The 20,105-nt window shown below is 43.4% G+C and overlaps 3 protein-coding genes across 6 annotated transcripts in view; 1 reads left to right on the top strand and 2 right to left on the bottom strand.

Moving 5' to 3' along the window:
- snx2 (sorting nexin 2) overlaps positions 1–9,909 on the bottom strand; it is a 22,923-nt gene extending 13,014 nt beyond the window's left edge. For 2 of the 3 annotated variants that reach the window (XR_015086719.1, XM_086029849.1), the window contains exon 1: positions 1,435–1,624. Coding sequence is in view for 1 of the 3 variants with exons in the window: in XM_086029849.1 (XP_085885975.1) it covers positions 1,435–1,536 (102 nt within the window). In the remaining 2 variants the exon portion in view is untranslated. Of the gene's footprint in view, positions 1–1,434; positions 1,625–9,688; positions 9,727–9,811 lie in introns of those variants that run through there. The other variant, XR_015086720.1, reaches the window with a different exon arrangement.
- On the top strand, positions 1,176–5,623 carry rnf214 (ring finger protein 214). Of its 2 annotated transcripts, XM_086029847.1 has the most exons (7): positions 1,651–1,800; positions 1,878–1,984; positions 2,965–3,209; positions 3,527–3,660; positions 3,867–4,095; positions 4,638–4,835; positions 4,919–5,623. In XM_086029847.1, exons 2-7 carry the CDS (start codon positions 1,912–1,914, stop codon positions 5,504–5,506), a joined length of 1,467 nt encoding a protein of 488 aa, XP_085885973.1. In that variant the 5' UTR covers positions 1,651–1,800; positions 1,878–1,911; the 3' UTR covers positions 5,507–5,623. The 2 variants fall into 2 exon arrangements, with proteins under 2 accessions (XP_085885974.1, XP_085885973.1); XM_086029848.1 differs by lacking the exons at positions 1,651–1,800; positions 1,878–1,984 and adding an exon at positions 1,176–1,543.
- sncaip (synuclein, alpha interacting protein) lies at positions 9,750–20,105 on the bottom strand. The gene is made up of 13 exons (XM_086029846.1): positions 19,804–20,105; positions 18,028–18,107; positions 17,720–17,792; positions 17,244–17,552; positions 16,561–16,802; positions 16,214–16,412; positions 14,681–14,961; positions 13,440–13,619; positions 13,253–13,366; positions 13,046–13,171; positions 12,420–12,589; positions 12,269–12,322; positions 9,750–11,821 (listed from the first exon to the last, which is right to left on the bottom strand). Exons 2-13 carry the CDS (start codon positions 18,082–18,084, stop codon positions 11,044–11,046), a joined length of 2,583 nt encoding a protein of 860 aa, XP_085885972.1. The 5' UTR covers positions 18,085–18,107; positions 19,804–20,105; the 3' UTR covers positions 9,750–11,043.

Raw genomic sequence — 20,105 nt, 5'->3', positions numbered from 1 at the left:
GAAACAAAAAGTCTCAGCCAAACCATGCCATTTTGTTTCATGAAAGTCTGATATCTTAATGCTAAAATAATATGCAAAACAACACTGCCAAGGATATAGATGAAGAGAATTGAACACTGTAAATTCAAACAGCAAAATGTTCAAACCAAACCATACAATAGCAGAGGTCTTCTAGCATATTGCTAATACAAATTGGCTTTGGTGTAACAGTAGTAGACTATTGTTAGCCCAGGTATGGGTAGAGTATCCAATGATTGCACTCAAGTAAAAGTACTGCTACTTTCAAATAATATAACTCAATTAAAAGTAAAACGTTTTCTACAAATAATATATATCAATCTAACAACTACTACTTTACATCCTCTACTCTGTGCCACAGAGTATGTGGGAACAACAACCAGTTCCTCAGAGATGCACAGCATTCTTGTGGCATAACATCATACTTGACGCAAGGCGTGCAACTCTTTTTTTTTCAGACTTGCCTGCATACTGCACAAACCCAACAAAAGAACAATGGTTTAAAAGTGTATTATAACCCCTACAATAACAACGCATTTTGTTTGAATGTGGCGCTGACCGGTCGAGAGGAGGAAATGACAACCAGGAAGTCCTGACTCAGCAGAAAGACCCAAAACAGGAAGACTCACACCAGCAGGAAAGAATTCCAAGTGCTGACCGGACAAAAAAGTTAAACAAAGGAGTAAACTGTCAATCCAAGCCAGTGTTTCATAACCTTTATTCACCAAACAAAAATGTCACAAAAAAGTGGATGAAGAGGTAATTGTATGCCTTCTGTCATCTAGTGGAAAATCATCTGATTGTTCTGCCTGTCAATATGTCACGAACATAAATAGAGGAACAAAGTTACATTATTTGCACCAATTAAATGAAATTGGATCTTTTCCTGCTTGACACCTGATCTCCTCTCAGGACAGAATAATCTAAAACTTTATGTAAAACGTAACAAATCACATCTAAGTCACCAGTAGTATGCTTTTGTGTTTTTTTTTACAAGCTCTCAACTGTAAACATGTAAAGATTTACGTTTTTACAGATAATATGGTTTTAAAAAAAAAACACACTTGGAAGTAAAGTTCCCATTTTCCCCCTGTGTCATTGAACGCCCCATGCTCACCTGCTGACTGTCACCTGACGCATGGGCACACATATGCGTGCACACCTACGTATCTTGCTTACTCGCGTGGAAACAGGACAACCTCGGCGGCTTCCGTACACAAATTTAACTCATGTTAATAATATAATTATTATAATTAATAAATAAAATACTAATAATAAACTATTTCTACAATACATTTGTATTATTAAAAAATGACAGCGGCGTAGACAAGCAAAGTTTGATTTTAATGATTTCATCCTCCGTCCGCTGCTAGCTTGACGCCTAGTCCAACCCAACCCTCTCCTATCCCGACTCACGTCGCGGGGGCCGCCCGTCAGCTCCGGGAACAGGTCCTCGGCGTCCTCCACCTCCTGGAAGTCGCTGTGGTTAGGCGGAGCGTCCCTGGTCGTGGCCGCCATTGCCTGCGTAGGTAACTAACGTGTACTCACAATGACGGGTAACGGCTACAGCCAGGAGCTAACCTCCGCGGCCGGTTGACTGACAAACGGTGGGGTGGGGGGGGGGGTGATTACTGTCGGAGGAGTCAGGTGGGGGGGGGTGCCCTCCGTGGTCATGTGACAGGAAGTGACTTGGCTCGCGAGGAAGAACGAAACGGATCGGAAGGCACTCGTTTTTAATGCGAGTGCCCGTAGATCAACTAACCGCAAAGTAGACGATATAAGGTTATTTTGAAGAACCGATCACTCCAACTCGTCGTAGTTAACTAGCCGCGTGAGTAAAATAATTCTGTCTTGTCCAGGAAAGCAGAAGATTTTTAATTTCGCGTTGTTAGGATGGATGCTAGCATGGATGCTAAGATGGAAACAGTCCAGGAGCCGGTGTCGTTTGAGAATGAAACCACAGAAGGTAACGTGTGCACACTAGTCATGTAAATATACTTATAAAAAAAAACCTAAATGACGATAATTTAGGTCTCAGTAAGGGAATAGTAATATTTGTGTGGAAGCGTATTGCTGCCACACGGGAGGGAGAGGTGTTCAATCATGTGTTACCTGTCAAGTTATAACGTGATAAGTTTCTTATTCATTCGGCAAAACAAAGCAATTCCTTCAGGTCACTGGTGCAGCCTAATGTAGATATCTGTGCACGTCTCTTGTCTTATTTTTTAGGAGTAACTTAATTTTATTCACACCCACAAAACCACTCCCCCAGTCACTTGAACCGGAAGTCAAACTTATGTTTCAGCGTTTAACGGTGCAACATAAAGAAAATATTACACATTTTAACATGCTCATTTTCTTGTTTTAGCGTGATAATTTTCGCATCTTATAACATTAAAAAATGAATCATCTTGTTATAATATGATATAGAACATTTTTTATGATGTGGCAGTAATATGCTTTCATTATATGTGTGTGTACGATTTTTTTAATCAAATTTTGTTCAGTTTGTTTACCTGATGCCCAACAACCTATGATTGGTTAAAGGAAAAAAAAATCTTTCCAGGTTCTAACCTGCAGGAAGAACTCATGTGACTCAAATGCTAACTTAAGCTAAATGTTTGGAGTCACTAGATGAATACCAACACAAACTTAACACCAGGAGCCATACAGTTTAAATGTCAACACAAGGTAAATACTGGATGCCTCCAAATGCTAACACATGCTAACCTAAGTACATGGAATCACTGGCTAAATGCTACATGCCAACACAACACAAGCTACTCAGGAAAATGCTACATACCTAACACAAAAAAGTGACACAGACAAAATGGTAACATAAGCCAAACACTGGGAGCCATAAGGTAAATGCTACATTTAAATACAAGGTAAACACTGAGGATCAATGACAAAAAATCTAACTGTTAATACTCTCTCTCACAATAGTAATCGGGCATGAGAAGTCGGTACAGACAGATGCCGTGGCATCAAATTCCAATCCAACAATCGATGCCGGTGTCAACATGGCAGCGGACTGGGAGGAGCAGCTAGTGGTCATGTTGGAGTGTGGCGACATGCTAGCACAGGAGCACAGCAAACTGGTCAAGCAGTGGCAGCACGAGGAGGCCGAGCGACAAAAGAAGACAGCGCAGCTGCAAAAGAAGAAGGCTGAGACCACCCGGCAGCATCAGGTCAGCAGCTATATGCTAACATTAACGAAGCACCGGCAGTCACCAACTAAAATGTTACATGCAAACTCCAATTAAACACTGCTAATATGAGATAAACAAGAGTCGCCCGATTAAATGCTACATGCTAACATAATCTATACACAGAGATAAACAAGATAACTGCTATATGTGAGTCACTAGCTAAGTGCTACATGCGAACAATAGTTAAACACTGGCAGTCATATAGAGTAACTCAAGGTAAACACATACTACATTGAGCTCTAAATACATAGTCAGTGGATAAATGCTAACACAAGCAAAACTGTTTGTTGGCGCAGGTTATGCTGGAGAAGCTGGACACAGTGCGAGTGAAGCGGCAGCTCAACAACTCCAAAAGCACACGCAAGAACTTTCTGTCCAAAAAGCAGGAAGCTTGTGCTGAGAAAAGCCGTGCAGAGGACGACAGGGACAGGTATGTGCTAAGACTACGAGCTGCCCCTGAACGCTAACAAAAGACTGTAAGTCATTGGCTAAATAGTAACATGAGTCACTGGCTAAATGCTAATATAAGCTAAATATGGGGAATCACTGGCAAAATATTAAGAAGATGCTGGCTAAATAGCTGCTAGCCGCTAAAATGAAAAGCTGTTTGCCACAGTGACGAGACTTTGCCAACAGACTGTCAGAGGACCTGCAGGAGAGCGCCGCTAAGCTATCTGCGCTAATGCGGGAACAGGACGAGGAGCAGCAATGCTGGCAGGAGGAGCTGGACGAACTGAAGGAGGAGATGGCCAGAATAAGGCAGGAAGCCAAAGACGCAGAGAGCCGTGCGTTTCAAGATCAGGTCAACGCCGTGGAGGCACAGCGAGACGTTGCCATGGAGCGAATACAGGACTGGCTTACAGAGGTACCATGCACTGGGAGACCATCACAAGCTAAATACTAACATGGGCAAGATACTGGCAGTCATCGGCCAAATGCTACATGCAAATCTACAGTGGCGGCCAGTGGCCAAACACTCAATACTAGCGTAAGCTTAACTCATTCACTGCCAGACATTTTCAGACCCTCGTTTACCCTAACGTTTGAAAAAAATATAAATAAATTCCTGCGATTGAATGGCTGGACTGTGAAAAAACAAGTAAATTTGTCAATGGCAGTGAATAATTTAACACTGGTAGTCAGCTGCTAAATGTTACATGCTAACATCTGCCTAACACTGGTAGTCAGCGGTTAAATGCTACATGCTATCATATGCTTAACATTGGTAGTCGGCGGGTAAATGCTACATGGTCACATAGGCTTAACACACACTGGGAGTCAGCATCTAAATGCTACATACTAACTAACATACGCGTAACACTCCTACTCAGCTGCTAAATGCTACACGGTAACATTCGTTGAACACTGGAAGTCAGCGGCCAAATGCTACACGCCAACGTGTTCCAGGTGTCCGAGTACGTGTTGTCACTGCGCCCGGCCCATCATCAGGAGAAGGCTAGCTGGGCCACCAAGGAGGCAGCGGTGCGAAAGAGCCAGGCAGACCTGGAGAAGCGATTTGAGAAGGTCCTGGCACAGTTGCAGGAAGGACGCGAGTTGGAGTCCCTGCCACGCATCAATGTGCCCGCACTGCCACACAAACCCACGGTACCACCGCGCACACTTCACCGACCGCAGCCAATATAGATGATACTTTACCTTAATTTCTTTGACATTTTTTCCCCCTCAAGGCTGATCTGAAGATCAGACAGATAATGACATCACTAAATCCTGTGCCACCACCCCAGCGAGTGCCCCAGTACCGCATGCCGCCACCCCCTCATTCCCACATGCGCTACTCCGCTCCGCCCCCGCTCTACCCGCAGCACCATCCTCCGCCCCACGCCAGGTCAGCCCCGCCTCTCAGCCACTCTCCGACACCGCCCGCCTACCCGGTCGTTCCGTCAACGCCGGCCACTGCCTCTTCTGGCCCCCTGGCCAAGGTGCTCGACAGGCTGGGGGCACGCTTCCCACAGTGCACCAGGGTGCAGCTGACGCATCTGCTGCAGCAGGTGAAAAGTGCCCGCGGGACCCTGGCGGGCATGTCGGTGGAGCAGGTGGGCGAACAGGTGGGCATGATGCTGGCACGGGGCGACGCGCAGAGGCTGCCGCCTGCCCAAGCCGCGGGGCCCCGCAAATTGTGCCTGATGTGCCAGAAGGCCGTGGACTCCGAAAGCCGCCACCCGTTCCCCTGCGCCCACGCCATTCACAGAGACTGCATCCGCGTCTGGATCCAGTCCAGCGGGAACAACTCGTGCCCCTTCTGTCCCACTAGGTGAGCGTGCTAATGCTTGTTAGCTTAGCATGTAAATATTACCTGGCGGACATGTTTTTTCTTTAACAATCAGAAGATGAATTTTGATTATGTTTTTTCCATTAAAATCATTTTAAGCTAACAGTGTCTTTGTGTTAGTTTCATAGCTAAGCTAGCATTAGCATATGCTATTACGAGGTTCCCAAAGTTTAGCTTTTATTAGTGTTTATTTAGCTTGTGTGGCGCCCAAATGTTGCACTTATGTTAGCATTTAGCAACACAGGTGGCTCTTTCAATCAATCACATTTTATTTATATAGCACTTTTCATACATAAAAATCCAACTCAAAGTGCTTTAAGTGCTTTCAGCATTCTGCTGTGGCTCTATGTGATTTTGGAAAATAAACATTTACTTTAAGTTTGTTTTTATTTTACTTTTTGTTTTTCACACGTAATTCTAAATTTCAAGGTTATGGTGATCTTCTAACATTTAAATATTTATTATTTTCTCGCTCAACAGGCATCAAGATTTGTTTTATTGAACTTATGCGGCTCCCAAATGTTTAGCTTTTGTTAGCATTTAGCCAGGGACTCTCACTGTTAATCTTATGTTCACATTTAGCATATATCCTGTGTGATTCCCACTGTTCAATTTGTTATCTTATGTAGCTGGCTAATCTAGGATTCACCCTGTTATTACGAGTGTTCCATTTGTTAGCATTTAGCTTGTGGCTCCCAAATGTTACGCTTATCCAGAACTGGGCACGTTACTGAAATTTCCTGGCCCGTTCATCACCTTCTGTCTACAGGCGTGGTACCCTTCCGCCGTCCATCTATCTGCCTTTTTGTCCGGCTGGACCAAATAGTAATCGCCTATAGGCCGGTCTGCTTATCATTTTAAACGTTCTTCAGTTAGCGTTTCCATCTATCAACTTCGACCAACTTCAGCCTCTTCCTTCGCATTTAGGGACTCGCAATGTTAAGCTAATGTTAATGTTCCCGGTGTTTACCCAATGTTAAGGTGTTGACAAATGGTGTCATGTAATTTGCGTTAGTAAACGCTAGCACCATACGCTAACGTGGGTATGAAAATATATTTTTTAAATGTAGCCCTTATGCTGCCATTTTTTCTCCATCTTAACGCCGTCTCTGAGTTGCGGCGGTCGATGTGGCGAGAACGAGTGTATTTTAGCGTATCTTAGTGGCGTCCTGCGGGAGCAACGGACAAACACGCTAACAAGGTGTTCTCATGCTCGCCGTCAACCGCAATCGACCGCGTGACGCGACACCCCACAGACCCCATCCCCAAAGGCTGCCGTCCGGCAACAAAAACACGCTTGGACGCCGCCCCCTGCTGGTATCCGGTGGCCATTTTGTGTTTCGTTAACGACTTTTTCTGAAAGGTTGTTTTGATTAGCATCCATCATGGCAGCGGTTACATCAATTAATGCTGTTGACGCCTAGGAGGAGGGGGCACCCCCAACCACCCCGTCCCGTTCAGTTTGCCGCTCCCGCCTTTCCCCTCTGGCATTAAAGTCCTGTCATCCCAGCTCGGCCCCCCAGCGCAGAGCTGTCAATTAAATGTGATTGACTGGCTAACAGCAGCACATAAATACAAAAAAAAACAACAGACGGGAAAATCTATATGTGCCCCCCTTCATCTGCCCCCTTACCACCCGCCTGTCAAATAAAGTCCCGCCCCTTTGCTGAACACGTAACCAATTAGCAGCATTTGAGTCTTCGACCTCAAATCCTAGTGTTGTCCAAAAAATAATGTGCAATTTAGCACCTGAGATAACCCTCATTAGTGTTTAGCATGTGTGGCTATCAGTGCTTAGCGCTGGGGCTTTCCGACATTTTCCACAAAGGGCCACATAGAGGAAGAAAAGAAAGAAAATGGGAGGAAGGAGGTGGAGGGCCACTTCATCTTGTGAGCACGGTACATGCTAAAATCAATCCACTATGTTAAGATGTTAAATTTATTCAAGTGGGGAAAAACAACCAACATGAGCTTTATGTTATCGATGACAAAGGAAAAAGGTATTAGTGTGTTATCTTATGACATTCAAAATGTATGTTAATGCGTGATATTGAAATATTCAATCCATATTCAGTTTGATATCTTGTAAACAACAAAATTTAAGTTTTATTTTTTTAAATTTAAAACATGTAATGTCTGGTACAATTTAACTTTTTCATTTTAAAAAATCCAATACCTTGTAACATTCAACCTTCAAGTAAAGTATAAGCATGTCTTGCAATATTTAAAAAATATATATTTACATTTTGAAATTAAAATATCAATTATGATTCAAGATTTAAAAATTATAAAACTATTGTGCTAACATTTTTTTAACCGTGCAAACCAACATTTTAACCTTTTCTCATAACCTTTTGATGTTTTTCATAAAAAAATTTTAACACACACCATGCTAGTGAAAACTTGGAAATTTGGATAGGATACCCCTGGTTTAGTTTTTTGTACATAGCAGTTAGCAGCATAAGCATGTAGTTTTAATCCCAAGCAAGCAATTTGTCACATTAGCATGTTTGTAACAAGTTTCCAGTTTAGCAGCTAGCCATATTAACATGCTGGGCGAGGCATTATTTACATTGCGGTTGTGTGGTGATAAGTCGTCGTTGTCATCCTTTAGCGGCTGGCCAAGGATTATCAAGATAGGCCCTGCAGCTGGATCATAAAGTGAAAACTGAACTCGAATCTTTTTGTGTTCAAAGTGAAAAATGTTTTCACCGTCACAAATCTTTGAAAAGTCCACCGAGACGTTTGCTAAACCGCTAAAAGCCGCGAACTAGCAAGATTGATGGTCCAAGTGGATTGAGTTCTGCGCTCGTTTAAAAGGCGTCAAAAAGGTCCACTTAGCAGACTCAATTGATGATGTCTACCTGGCAAATTGGCCTTTGATGCCATCCCCTGACTGCCCCCCCCCACTCCCACGGGGGGCCTAATGGCTGCCGGCCTAATGGCGCCCTCCATCATGCGCAAATATGAAACGTGACAATTAGCCAAACGAGCTTTTGCGGGAGGGGACAAAAACAACATGCTAGTTTTCGACATCAACACCTGTGGGGCCTCAAAGTGCTGGGGGGAGTCAAAGTGATAAATTCAACCTCATCGATTGGACAGCACTTAAGAGACCATGTATTCAGTTAAGGCTACATGCTAACAGGAGTTAAAAACTAGCATTCACAAAGGTTGAATGCTAACCTAAACAATTGGAACCGCACAGGTTAAACACTACATGTTAAAATAATGGGAAATATGCAGAGTGAATCATGCAATCTTAATGCGAACAAGCTACACCCAATAGGACAACACAGTCACTGGTTAGTGCAGTTTCCAAATGCATGCTAATGATCTAAAGAATAATAATAAATCGCTGTAAAAAAAAAAAAAAAAAAAAGCATGAGCAAGATGTTATGTTAATTCCACCCTAACACTAATCACACAGGGGAATTGCTAATACAGTATAAGCTAAATACTGGTAGCCAACACAAGTAATGGCAGTCTCATGGGCTACCTAAATGTTACCTGCTAACATGAAATGATAAACTAAAAGCGGAGGTCAACGCAAACATTTTTTTTTTTTCACGAATGTTCTATGCAAGCCCACTAGTTGAAAAAGGCATTCTGATAAATATTGCGTTTGTGGAATAACTTGAGTGTTAATCAATTATTTTTTAGCTATCTCTGGGGGCGGCCATTTTTCTTTTGTCAACTGAAAATGACATCACAACTGCTCACAACGACCAATCACGGCTCAGATTCAGAAAACAGGTCAACCGTGATTGGTCGTTGTGAGCAGCTGTGATGTCATCTTCAGTTGATAAAAGAAAAAATGGCCGTCCCCATAGATAGCTAAAAACTAGTGGATTAACACTTAAATTATTCCACAAACGCAATATTTATCAGAATGCCCTTTTCAACATATTCTTGAAAAAAAATGTTACGTTGACTTACCCTTTCATGCTTACTTAAACTAGTTTGTTAAACAAGCTCATTTCTAACAAGCTCAACATTTTGAATCACTGGCTAACTGCTACACACTGATACAAGTTAAACACCAGCAGTTACACAGGATAAAATGTGAGCTAAATGCTATATGCTAACATAAGATAAACAACTATCACTAAATAAGTTAACTTAATGGGAATGAGTCAACCAAGCTAAATGCCGACAAGTTACTTACCAGCGTGGTACCAACAAGCTTACATGGCGTCAAACAATCTGTGATAAAAGAGAATAAGTCATGAGGAATAAAAGTAAATCTTTAATGTGTTTTTGGTTTAAAAAAAAAAAAAGAAGTGCTAACATTTGTTGCGATAGTTCACCTCATTTTTCTTCATTTTGATGAATTAAAAAGACGTGCGTAACATCTGTTCATTTTGTCATACAACCACTGATTACCACTCAATGGCATCGGCGCACGAATTAGTGCACGTATCCGAGCGTCCAATCAGATTGCTCTGATGTCATCGCCGCCAATAGGCGGCGCACATTTGGGTTCACTGCAGCCCCCTAGCGGACTGGCATGCGTGAAGCAACTATGTAATGTGTCCTTCACTAGGAGGTGCAGGATGAAGACAGCTATTGTAACAGCCTCGTTTAAATAGTCGTATGAGAAAAGGTGACATAATGAATCAAGTGTTGTTGCCAGAGCAACAGGTCAAGCAGCAACGTAATTTAGTTTTTAAATACCAAAGGGGTGACAATATGGAAAAAAAATGTTGCTATCGTGACATAACATGACAGGCTTTTCTTGAAATAGCTGTTGGAAAGAGGATGTCACGAACAAAGTTTCTATGGCATATTTAAATGAAATTAAAAATAAGTGATGTAAAAGTGAAACAAAACCTGTTGCTATAGCGACAGGTCACATGACTGCTTGTTTATAAAATGCTGACATCATTAAGTGTTGTTGCGACAACAGGTGAAATTACTTAAAAAAAAAAAATATATATATATATATATATATATATATATATATATATATATATATATTTTGGCCATAAATGTATTGATTCTTGCTCTGACGACAACTTGGTATAAATAAAGTTGTTTAAAAACTGTGTGGTGAATTCATGAATCGTGCTGCCAAGGTGGCAGGTCATGCTTCAAATGTTTAAAAAAATGTTGTCTGGAATAATGTGTTGTCATGGCAGCAGGTCAAAGAGCAGCCTGGTTTAAATAGCTGAATTTAATGTCGCAGTGAATAGTGTTGCCATAGAGACAGAGCATGTGACACCTAATTTAAATAAAGTTGCGTTTTTAAAAAAGCTGACAGTATTAAGTAAAGTTGTGCTTAAAAAATTACAATGAATGAATAGTATTGTTGCCATGTTAAACAACAGCCTGGTTTAAATAGTTTTTAAAATCTGAATTCAAGTGTGGCAACTGTTGCTTTAAAATGGTGTCCTGAATATGATGCCATGGCGACAGATCATGTAACAGCCTGCTTTAAATAAAGTTGTTTAAAAAAAGGTGATATCATGAGTAAAGTGTGTGATTATGAAAAAAAAATGTTTCCATGGCAACATAAAGTGTTCACACATTGGTGCTTTTGTTCTTATTCTTGTGCTGGTTGTGTGTCGTGTTGTGTGTGTTGTTGTTGTTGTTTGCGTTTCCGCTGAGCGTCTCCATGATGGACCTGAGCGCCCCAAAGGGCCTCTTGGCCTCTGAGCTTCCTGTGGGCGTGGCTTCCTTGGTGGTGGGCAGCGCCCTGTTAGGCTCCGCCTCCTGATGCAGGTGCTCGTTGAAGGTGACCCTGAGCTTGAGGCTGTGTGCCGTCTTCCTGCGTGACGACGGCGACTTGAGAGCGCTCTTGGGGCTGGTGGCTGTCGCCTTGGGGGGGCTGGCGGCGTCGGGGGGGGCTTCTGCCTCGCCCGCGGCGTCCGCCGCCTCCGAGTGGCTGAAGGCCACCCCGTTGACCTGTTTGGAGATCAGCTTCCTGTCGGCCGGGGGGAGGTGTTTCCTCATGACTAGGTGGAGGTGCTTGGAGGCGGGCTCCTCGTCGTTGATTGGCAGGTGAGTGGGCCTATCGGGTCTGGGAGGGGCGTCGGAATCCGATTCGCTGAGCGAGCGTTGCATCATTTGCTTCAGGCGTGCCAGCTTCTGCTCACGCTTCTCCGTCGACGCCAGCGCGCCGCTACGCCGTGCGCCCTCCCGGCTCGGAACCCCCGCCGCCGCCGCACCGACCCTGGTGGCATCACAGATGTCTTTCCGTAGCGCCGCCTCCTGACGCACCAGCCAATCGCTGTCCCCGGACGTCCCCTCCACGCTCAGCATCATCTCAGGCCACGCCTCCACGCCGGACGGATGACAGCTGAGGATGATACGCATTGGCTGTATACGCCACAACTACACGTTTCACTGTGTAAATGTGCATGCCTGAATGCGTGTTGTGCATGAGAGACAATCTGTGTGTGCGTGTAAATGTGTTGTGCGCATGTGTCTGTATGTATTTGTATAAGTGAATGTTTGTGTGCATGCGGAAATGTGGTAATGTGTGAATGAATGTGTAAATGTGCATGTCGTGAGTGTGCATATGTGTGAACGTGTAAAAAATGTGTGCATACCTTGAGTGTGCGTCTGTGTATGAGTTTGAGTGTATATGTGAATGCATGTGTGTGAATGTTTTTGAATGGTGTGTGCGTGTAAATGTGTATGTGAGTGTATTTGTAAATGTATATCCGTGTGTGTAAACGATTGTGCGCTTGTGGGTCTATGTAAGTAACTGTTTCATGCATGTGTGTGCGCATGTGTGAGATACCTGGTGTCAAGTTTGTGTAGTTGTTTCTGTAGTGTTGCCTTCTCGGCTGCTTGTCTGCAACACACGCGCACGCACGCATTTAGTCAGTAAGCTTCATGAGCTGTGAGTTGAACGTTAGTCGTCTATTTTTTTTTTTTTCCCCCGCACTGACTCTGTGAGCTGCTTAGTCAGCTTGACGACCTGCGACGCTAAGGACATGCACGTTTCCACGACAACCAGGTAGCGAGCGCACGGGCTGTGACCTTGACGCTCCGCCAGCTGTGAAGCTCGCTCGCCCTGCTGGTTCAACACCGTCACGTTGGAGCCATACTCCACCAATGTCTAACCACGCATACACGCACACACACGCACAATCAGTGTCAAAGTTCAGGTTTGCGAGCAGCAAAACATGATTGGCTGTACTTTGTGAAAACAAAGTCATAACATTTGTAATTATAACACAGGTGTCACCGACTCTGGTCCTCGAGGGCCCCTATCCTGCATGTTTGAGATGTTTCCCTCCTCGAACTCCAACACACCTGATTCAAATGATCAGGATCGTTACCAGGCTTCTGCGTAGCTTGCTGATGACTCGGCTGTGTTGAAGGAGGGAAACATCTAAAACATGCCGGATCGGGGCCCTCGAGGACCGGAGATGAACCCCTGGGAATTACAATGTACAGTGTCACCGTTTTTTTGTCATTGCGTTAAATTCAATTGAATACCTCAAAAGTAATACAGGTATCGGTACTTGGTGAGTACTCAAAGAGTGAATCTGAGTACTGAGTCTGATCGCACCTGTATACAGGTGAGGTGTCCATACTGCGCAGCCACGTGTACGCCTGTGTTGCCGTTGTGGTCCACCTCATCCAGAGAGATGGCCTGTTCCTGCATAAACTGAAGCAGCCACAGCAACACCTTCTCCTGCACACGCGTGCGCACAAACATAAGCGCACAAATTGGATTTGGAGGGCGACAGGAAGCGAGCGACAGGAAGCGTCTTACCTGTCCGTAGCGAGCGGCGTAGTGTATCAAGCTCGGATGTTCTCTGGTGCAGCTCAACTCGGCGATGGCCTCCGTCTCGCTCACCATCCAACGCACACACTCCAGGTGACCGTTCTACAACGCGAACACACACACATGTACAAACACGCACCCACGTTGACGCGCAAGATGGCCGCCGCGGACGGACCTTGACGGCGAGGCCGGCGGGCGTGAGCTGCTGCTGGTTGCGCTCGTTCAGTCCGTCCTCTCCCAACAGAGACGTGAGATGCTGGAGACACTCGGCGTGGCCCTGAGACGCCGACACGTGCAGAAGGTTGTTGCCCGCTTCGTCGCGGATCAGCGAAAGGTTGTCGGCGGCCAGGTGAGGCTGACAGGAAAACATCTCACATTAACGGGATGGTGTCACGAGGGAAAGTTTGGATAAAGAACATTCAACTAAAGAGTTCAGACTATTACTATTCTTTGTTCTTTGTGGAGCACTTTAGAAAATGAATGAGTTATTTTGAGGAGCAACTTTCTAATTTTGGGGAGCAATTTTTTTCGCAGGGACTTGAAGCAACTGTCTTATTAGCGTAAACTAAAAATATGATAACATGATGAAAGAACAATTGCTTTTATTTTTTTCATATGATCAACCGTTTTTATTTCATACATTCACATTGTGTATAGCAGCAAACTATTTTCATGGCTAGAAGCAACGCTAAATAAATGGGGGGGGGGGCGGGGGGCGCATTTTGTCAATTCTGTCGACAGGAAATGACATCACAACTACCCAGGGCTCAGGCAACGACCAATCACAACTCGCCTGTTTTCGAAAGCTGAACCGTGATTGGTTGTTACCTGAGCCCTGGGTAGTTGTGATGTCATTTTCAGTCGACAGAAGTGACAAAATGGCCACCCCCAGAGATGGATAAAAACGAGTGGATTAACTCTTATTCCACAAACGCGATGTTTATAAGAATGCCTTGTTTCAACTAGTAGGTCTGCATAAAACACATTCTTGAAAAAAATATGTTTGGGTTGATTTCCACTTCAAAACCTCTTTTCTTCATCTTTGAAACGGAAAGCAGAGAGTACCAGAGTACCATATTAAATGAAAAAAAACAAGAAACCGTTGAAACTATTCCTTTGCGCTCTTTCTTTATTTAAAATCCCCCTGGGAATCCTCTTTCTTCTTATCTATGTTCTATCTTTGTATTAATTACTTTGTTTTGGGTTTTTTTCAGCTCAAACATGGAAGCAGAGATCAGATTGGAAGAGAATGGCTACTTGTCAACTTCTTGTCTTCAGATTTCATAAAATGATCAAGAAATATTTTAAAATGTAAAATAAAATGCTGGAGGGGCTTAAATGGGGCTACACAGATTTCTACCGGTGCGTCGGGTGTAGCGCCGCACCGGCACAAATGAAGACGCACGAGTGTCTCACCAGAAGCGAGATTTGACCTTCCCTGACGATGTTGATGATGTTGTGCTTCTTCTTGCTTTCCTCGTCCGCCTCCGCTGCCCTCCCCTTTCCTCCTCCTCCTCCTCCTGATGCCGCTCCTCCTCCGTGTTGTCCTCCTGCAGGGCTCCATGGCTTGGCAGCATCCTGCTTGGCCAGGAGGGGAAACAATACGCCGGCGCCCCCTGCTGGAGGCTCCAGGCCCGGCCTGTGGTTCTGGTTGTTGCTCTGTGCTTCGGGATACACCCTGGCTGACAGCAGCTTGTCTGATTCAACCAAGCACATATTGATTATCACATTGATTATTAGCACGCCAGTATTATGGCATTAAAAAAAGCAGCCTCTATTCTTGATCCTTCTATTCTAATAACTTCTTATAAATGTTTTCTAGCTCAGTCTATAGTAATTTATGATCAACCTATTTTACACGAATTTATTTCAGATCTAATTCTATATTACAAATCTATTTTCGAGGCATCCACTCTAGAGCTACAATATCTCTACTCTAAATCTACTATATATGTATGTGAGAACTATCAATTGGAATCTTGAATCTATCTTTTCCAGATCTATCTATAGGTTAAATATCTATTCAAGATGTAAATGCTACACCTAGTAATCTATAATAAACCTACCAAATCTAGAGCCCACTTGTACATCTTTCTTTGTCAGATCTAGATCCTTCATGTGTCTAGTCATCTATTCTAGGTTTATCTAATCTAAATCCTTCATCTTTCCAGTTTTCTGTTCTAGTATCTATTCTAGATCTTTATGTGTGTTTTCCAGGGAAGTGGAAAAAAATCCATTTGCCAATGTATCGCGATTTTCGGCCGCCAAATATGATATCAATTTTTCAGCTTCTAATATCGATTTAATGATGGCAGTGTGTAACACTGCATTTTCTTTTTTTCTGAGAAAATGTGCAAAAACACAAAGAATAAATAGGATGTTTTAAAGCAAATAGTTTCGACTCAATTTTGTCCTTCTGATTAACTATACAGCAAACTTCATTTCTCAGCTCTACATGTAATTTTGATAGTAACTGGGTAGAACATCACAATATTGTGATATCGCAATATCGTGATAATATCGTATCGTGACCCAAGTATCGCGATACGTATCGTATTGCAACATGCTTGCCAATACTCACCCCTAGTGTTTTCTAGATCTATCTATTGCAGGAGTCATCAACTCCTGTCCTCGAGGGCCCTTACCTACATGTTTTAGATTTTTTTTCCCTCGTCCAACACACCTGATTCAAATAATCAGGATTCAGAAAAGCTTGCTGATAAGATGATCAGGATTAAGCAAAGCTTGCTGATAAGGTGATCATTTGAATCAGGTGTGTTGGATGAGGAAAACACCAAAAACATGCAGGATAGGAGCCCTCGAGGACCGGAGTTGGTGACCCCTAATGCAGATCTGTGCATTGAATCTCTATTACAGTTTTTGTCATAAAAGGTTTTCAAGAGGTGGCGTGTCCTTACAGTCCCTTCTTACACGACATTTGGTTCTTACCTCCCTCAGGGAAGGAGGAGAGTGACGAGGAGCAGCTTAGCAGCGAGGAGGAAGAGGAGAGCACCGTCTCCTGATGATGATGATGAAAATGATGCTGGAAGCCTCCCGAAGACTGAGAGCGAGGAAGGTGCTGCAGGTCCGGATCCAGGGACTTGGACTTCTTCAGGTCCGACCACTTCAGTGGGGACAGGACGCACATCTGCAGAAGGAAGAGAAAGAGGAGGAAGAGGAGAAGGAAAAGGAAGAAAGACGAGAAGTTGATGTTGAGCTTCGAGTGTCACATGAGCGGCTGTGTAATGATGCTCAGGAGTGTGTGCGTGTGTGTGTGTGTGTGTGTGTGTGTGTACCTGCGCTGCCGTGCTGTTGCCATTGTCATCCTCCTTGTTGTTCTTGTTTTGCCTTCGTTGCCTCTCCAGCGTGGCTCCACCCACGTTGCCCGCGCTCACCAGCCGTTTGTCGGGTGCCCTCGGTAGCGTCGACGTCTGCTGGCCGGATGACTTGATGAACGGAACGTCCAGGATCTCGTCCATGTCCAGGTCATAGTGCTCCAGCTCCCCCAGGACACTCGGGTTGCCCCCCTGGTTAGCACCTGGTATGGAAACAAGATATGACTAGAGGCCATTTCTGATAGAAATCTTTCAGGAAAAATTACAGCGGTATCTTGATGCTCAAAATTTAAGTTACAAGCAAGCCGCAGATAGGCCACCCACTTGAATGATAGTGAAAAACTTAAAAAGGAGACAAAGACTGAAATACACTAATACAAAATGAAACCACTCACGAGGAGGATGAAGAAGACGCTACTGATAAATGCTCCGTTTGTATGTGTTGTTGTTCTGTGTATTTGCTAAAGTAGCACTTGTTTGAAAATTTATAATTATTGTAACATTGATGCTAACTTCTGTTAGCACGTTTATGGTATTTGGCATTAGATGTTAGCATGAAGCTAGCTGAGCTTTGTTAGACAAGATTTACTGATGGTTCGGTTGATCATGTCAGTGTTAAAATGTTACATTTTCGTTTCAATTACCTGAACCCGCACCAGCGCCGTCGACCATCTTGAGTCCCGCCGCATTAAAAGGCAACTTGTGGTCCTTAGGAGCCGGCCTGGCGTCCCCCGCTGCTCGCTCCTGGTCTTGGTCTTGGTCTTGGTCTTGGTCTTGGTCTTGGACCTTGGCATCCCAGCCCGGAGGTTCCTCTCTGGTCTCGGGGTGATGCTTGAGAGGAGAAACCCGCTTCACAGGACGGAACTTACTGTGCGCCTCAGTGACACCCGAGGGTTTTATTCCCATCACGCCCACGTGGGATGCCACGCCGCGACTCCAATTGATGGACGGCGCTGCGGAACACAGTAAGAATGCGAAGAAATGAGGAGATCAAGAGGAGAAAATGAGCAAATGAAGAGAAAGTGAGAAGGAATATGAATAGATGACAAGGAAGCTTAATTTAAATCCGGTCAGCATTTGTTAGCATTAGCCGCTTAGCTAACACATTAATCAATATTACCAGCTCGCTCCTCCGCCTGAGCATCGTTCCGTCTTGACAATTCCGGAATGTTCTTCAGAGATGAGACGGAATACTGAAACAACACAACGAGGTGAGAAAAACAAGAGACTGACCGAGTAATCGGCCTGCTGCCCGATTTTATGCCGATTCGTGTCAAAAATATTTTCCACATTATAACACATTACAATCAAGATAATATCATACTGTAATTGCCTCAAAATATCCATATCAGTCAGGCCCTATTAAGAACATCACAAAAACCAAAGCAACAGTAGGTGTGCTCATGCGTGTTTGTGTGCGTAACTGACCACAGTGTCATCCGAGAAGTCAATCTCATCCAAGTCCAAATACTCAGGAACCTCCATCGTCACACCTCATCACCTCCCCCCTGCACACAGCATTATGACACAATGACGACATAACAACATATTCATCACAAAAAGACAATAAATGACACAAATGTGTTGATTATCGGTTTATTGTAGTTTTATAAAGTCATGGTTTCAATAACTGCTAATACGGTCTGTCACTTGTAAGGGCTGATCTTTACGTTTTTTAGGGGACTTCTAAGCATGGCACAATCTAAAACCAGCCGGCTTGTTGAAGTTAATTGCCTCTAATTAGCTTTTTTATTCTCCTTCTCTGTGAGCAGAGATAGGAGGGGTGAGCAGTTACACACGGAAGAGGAAAGGCGACAGCAAAGAGGGACATTGTGCAACCACAGATGTTTTTTTTGCTGTTTAATAAAGATTGTCCTAAACAAATACAAAAAAAACAAATGGTGCCAGCTGCTACTAGTTAGCACCATGAGTAGCCCACGGGTCTGTCATAAAATAGCTCACGAAAGTATGACTTAGTAAGAAGAGTTAAAACAAAAGAAGAATGTTCACATTTATTTCAACTAAACATGGTACATGTTATTTTTTCTGTACCAAATTTTCTATAGTTTGTTTAAAAACAATATATTTTGTTCAGCAGGAAAAAAATGATATTTATGAGAATTTCTTTTATTTAAAAAAAGGGAATCTTAGAGATGTCTTTTCAATAACGTGATATTTTTACTCACGGCTATCATACCGTCAGAATCTAACATTGACCCATGACTAGACAGTACACAATCTCATCATAACCTCAAACTTGACCCTAACCCTCACAACAACATGATCCAACAATCACACCTCATTATTATCTCCCCACATGACACAACAACAACTTTACTTTATAACCAGAAACAACAACTCGATAAACGACAGAGCACGAAACACAACAATGTAATATGAGAACCACAAAACAACAACTTGGGAAAAAACAGGACACAACATGAGACAAAACAGCATCACACAAGAACAACATAACACCGTAACATGTAAGGAAATGGCACAATAATGCAACAAGATCCCAAAGGTGCAATCAATGTCATTAGCACCTCCACCTTCTTTATCACCATTAACAAACAGCAACTAAGTCAATAAATCAAATTTGGAATTGTAGGTTTCAAACGAAACAGGCATCATTATCCTCCATTACGTGCACGTATCAAAGACAAGGCAGAAATTTAAATGAAACTTTTAGGATTTCTTTTAATGTTCTTTCATTCTGTCCCTGAAGGCAGCACGTCAATTCAAGTGTTGCCTTCAGGGACAGTCTGAAAAAAAAATTAGTTTCAATATAGACCATACAGAAATGTATTTATTTATTTTTTTAATCCAATGCATTATGCATAAATGATCAGAATTCAAGTTTGGGAGACACACGCGTCCAACGTATTTAAAGACAATTATGTTTCGGAGACGATGCTATTCGTTAAAACGTATTTTTGCATTTGTTTTTCGACTTTCGTGGCGTATATAGGGGGATTAAAAAGCGAGTTTCTTGTGCTCTTGTAATCGGCTCAATCGAGGCTAATTTGCAAAGCTATCAGGCGAATTAGCATCCAGCGACGCTAACGGATTAGCCCCTCAGCTAGCCTGCTAGCTAACTAGCTAGCCGGACAGCTGGAAAAGGAGGCGACAGGAGAAAGTGGAGGTAAAAAAAAAAAGGTAACACTTTTAAAACGTGCGCAGATGCTAAAGTGTATACATTACCTGGTCGGACTGGAGGACTGAGAGCAGAAAAGATGCCGGCAAGCTTGAAATGCAAATGTTGTGTTTTTTCCTCTTCTTTTTCTTTTTTTTCCCCCTTTTTGAGGGGGGCTGGTCGACTCTAGCAGCACAAAGACTTTGACATATGTCCTCACAGAGCGGCGTATAGTACAGAGAGATCACTCTCCATTTTCCCCCCGAGCCGTTTACGTCCACTTGCGAAGCGCCGGTTTAAGTGTTGAAGTTGATGAAATTAATCTCTTTTCACTTCAAAACATGTTTAGAAGGCGTCAAAAGTCGAATTG

Source organism: Filicampus tigris, chromosome 5, assembly GCF_054856515.1.
Source record: "Filicampus tigris isolate MCC_2025a chromosome 5, RoL_Ftig_1.0, whole genome shotgun sequence".
Lineage (NCBI taxonomy): Eukaryota > Metazoa > Chordata > Actinopteri > Syngnathiformes > Syngnathidae > Filicampus > Filicampus tigris.
The sequence above is the reverse complement of the archived record's forward strand: the minus strand, read 5'-3'. Positions and strand labels throughout refer to the sequence as shown.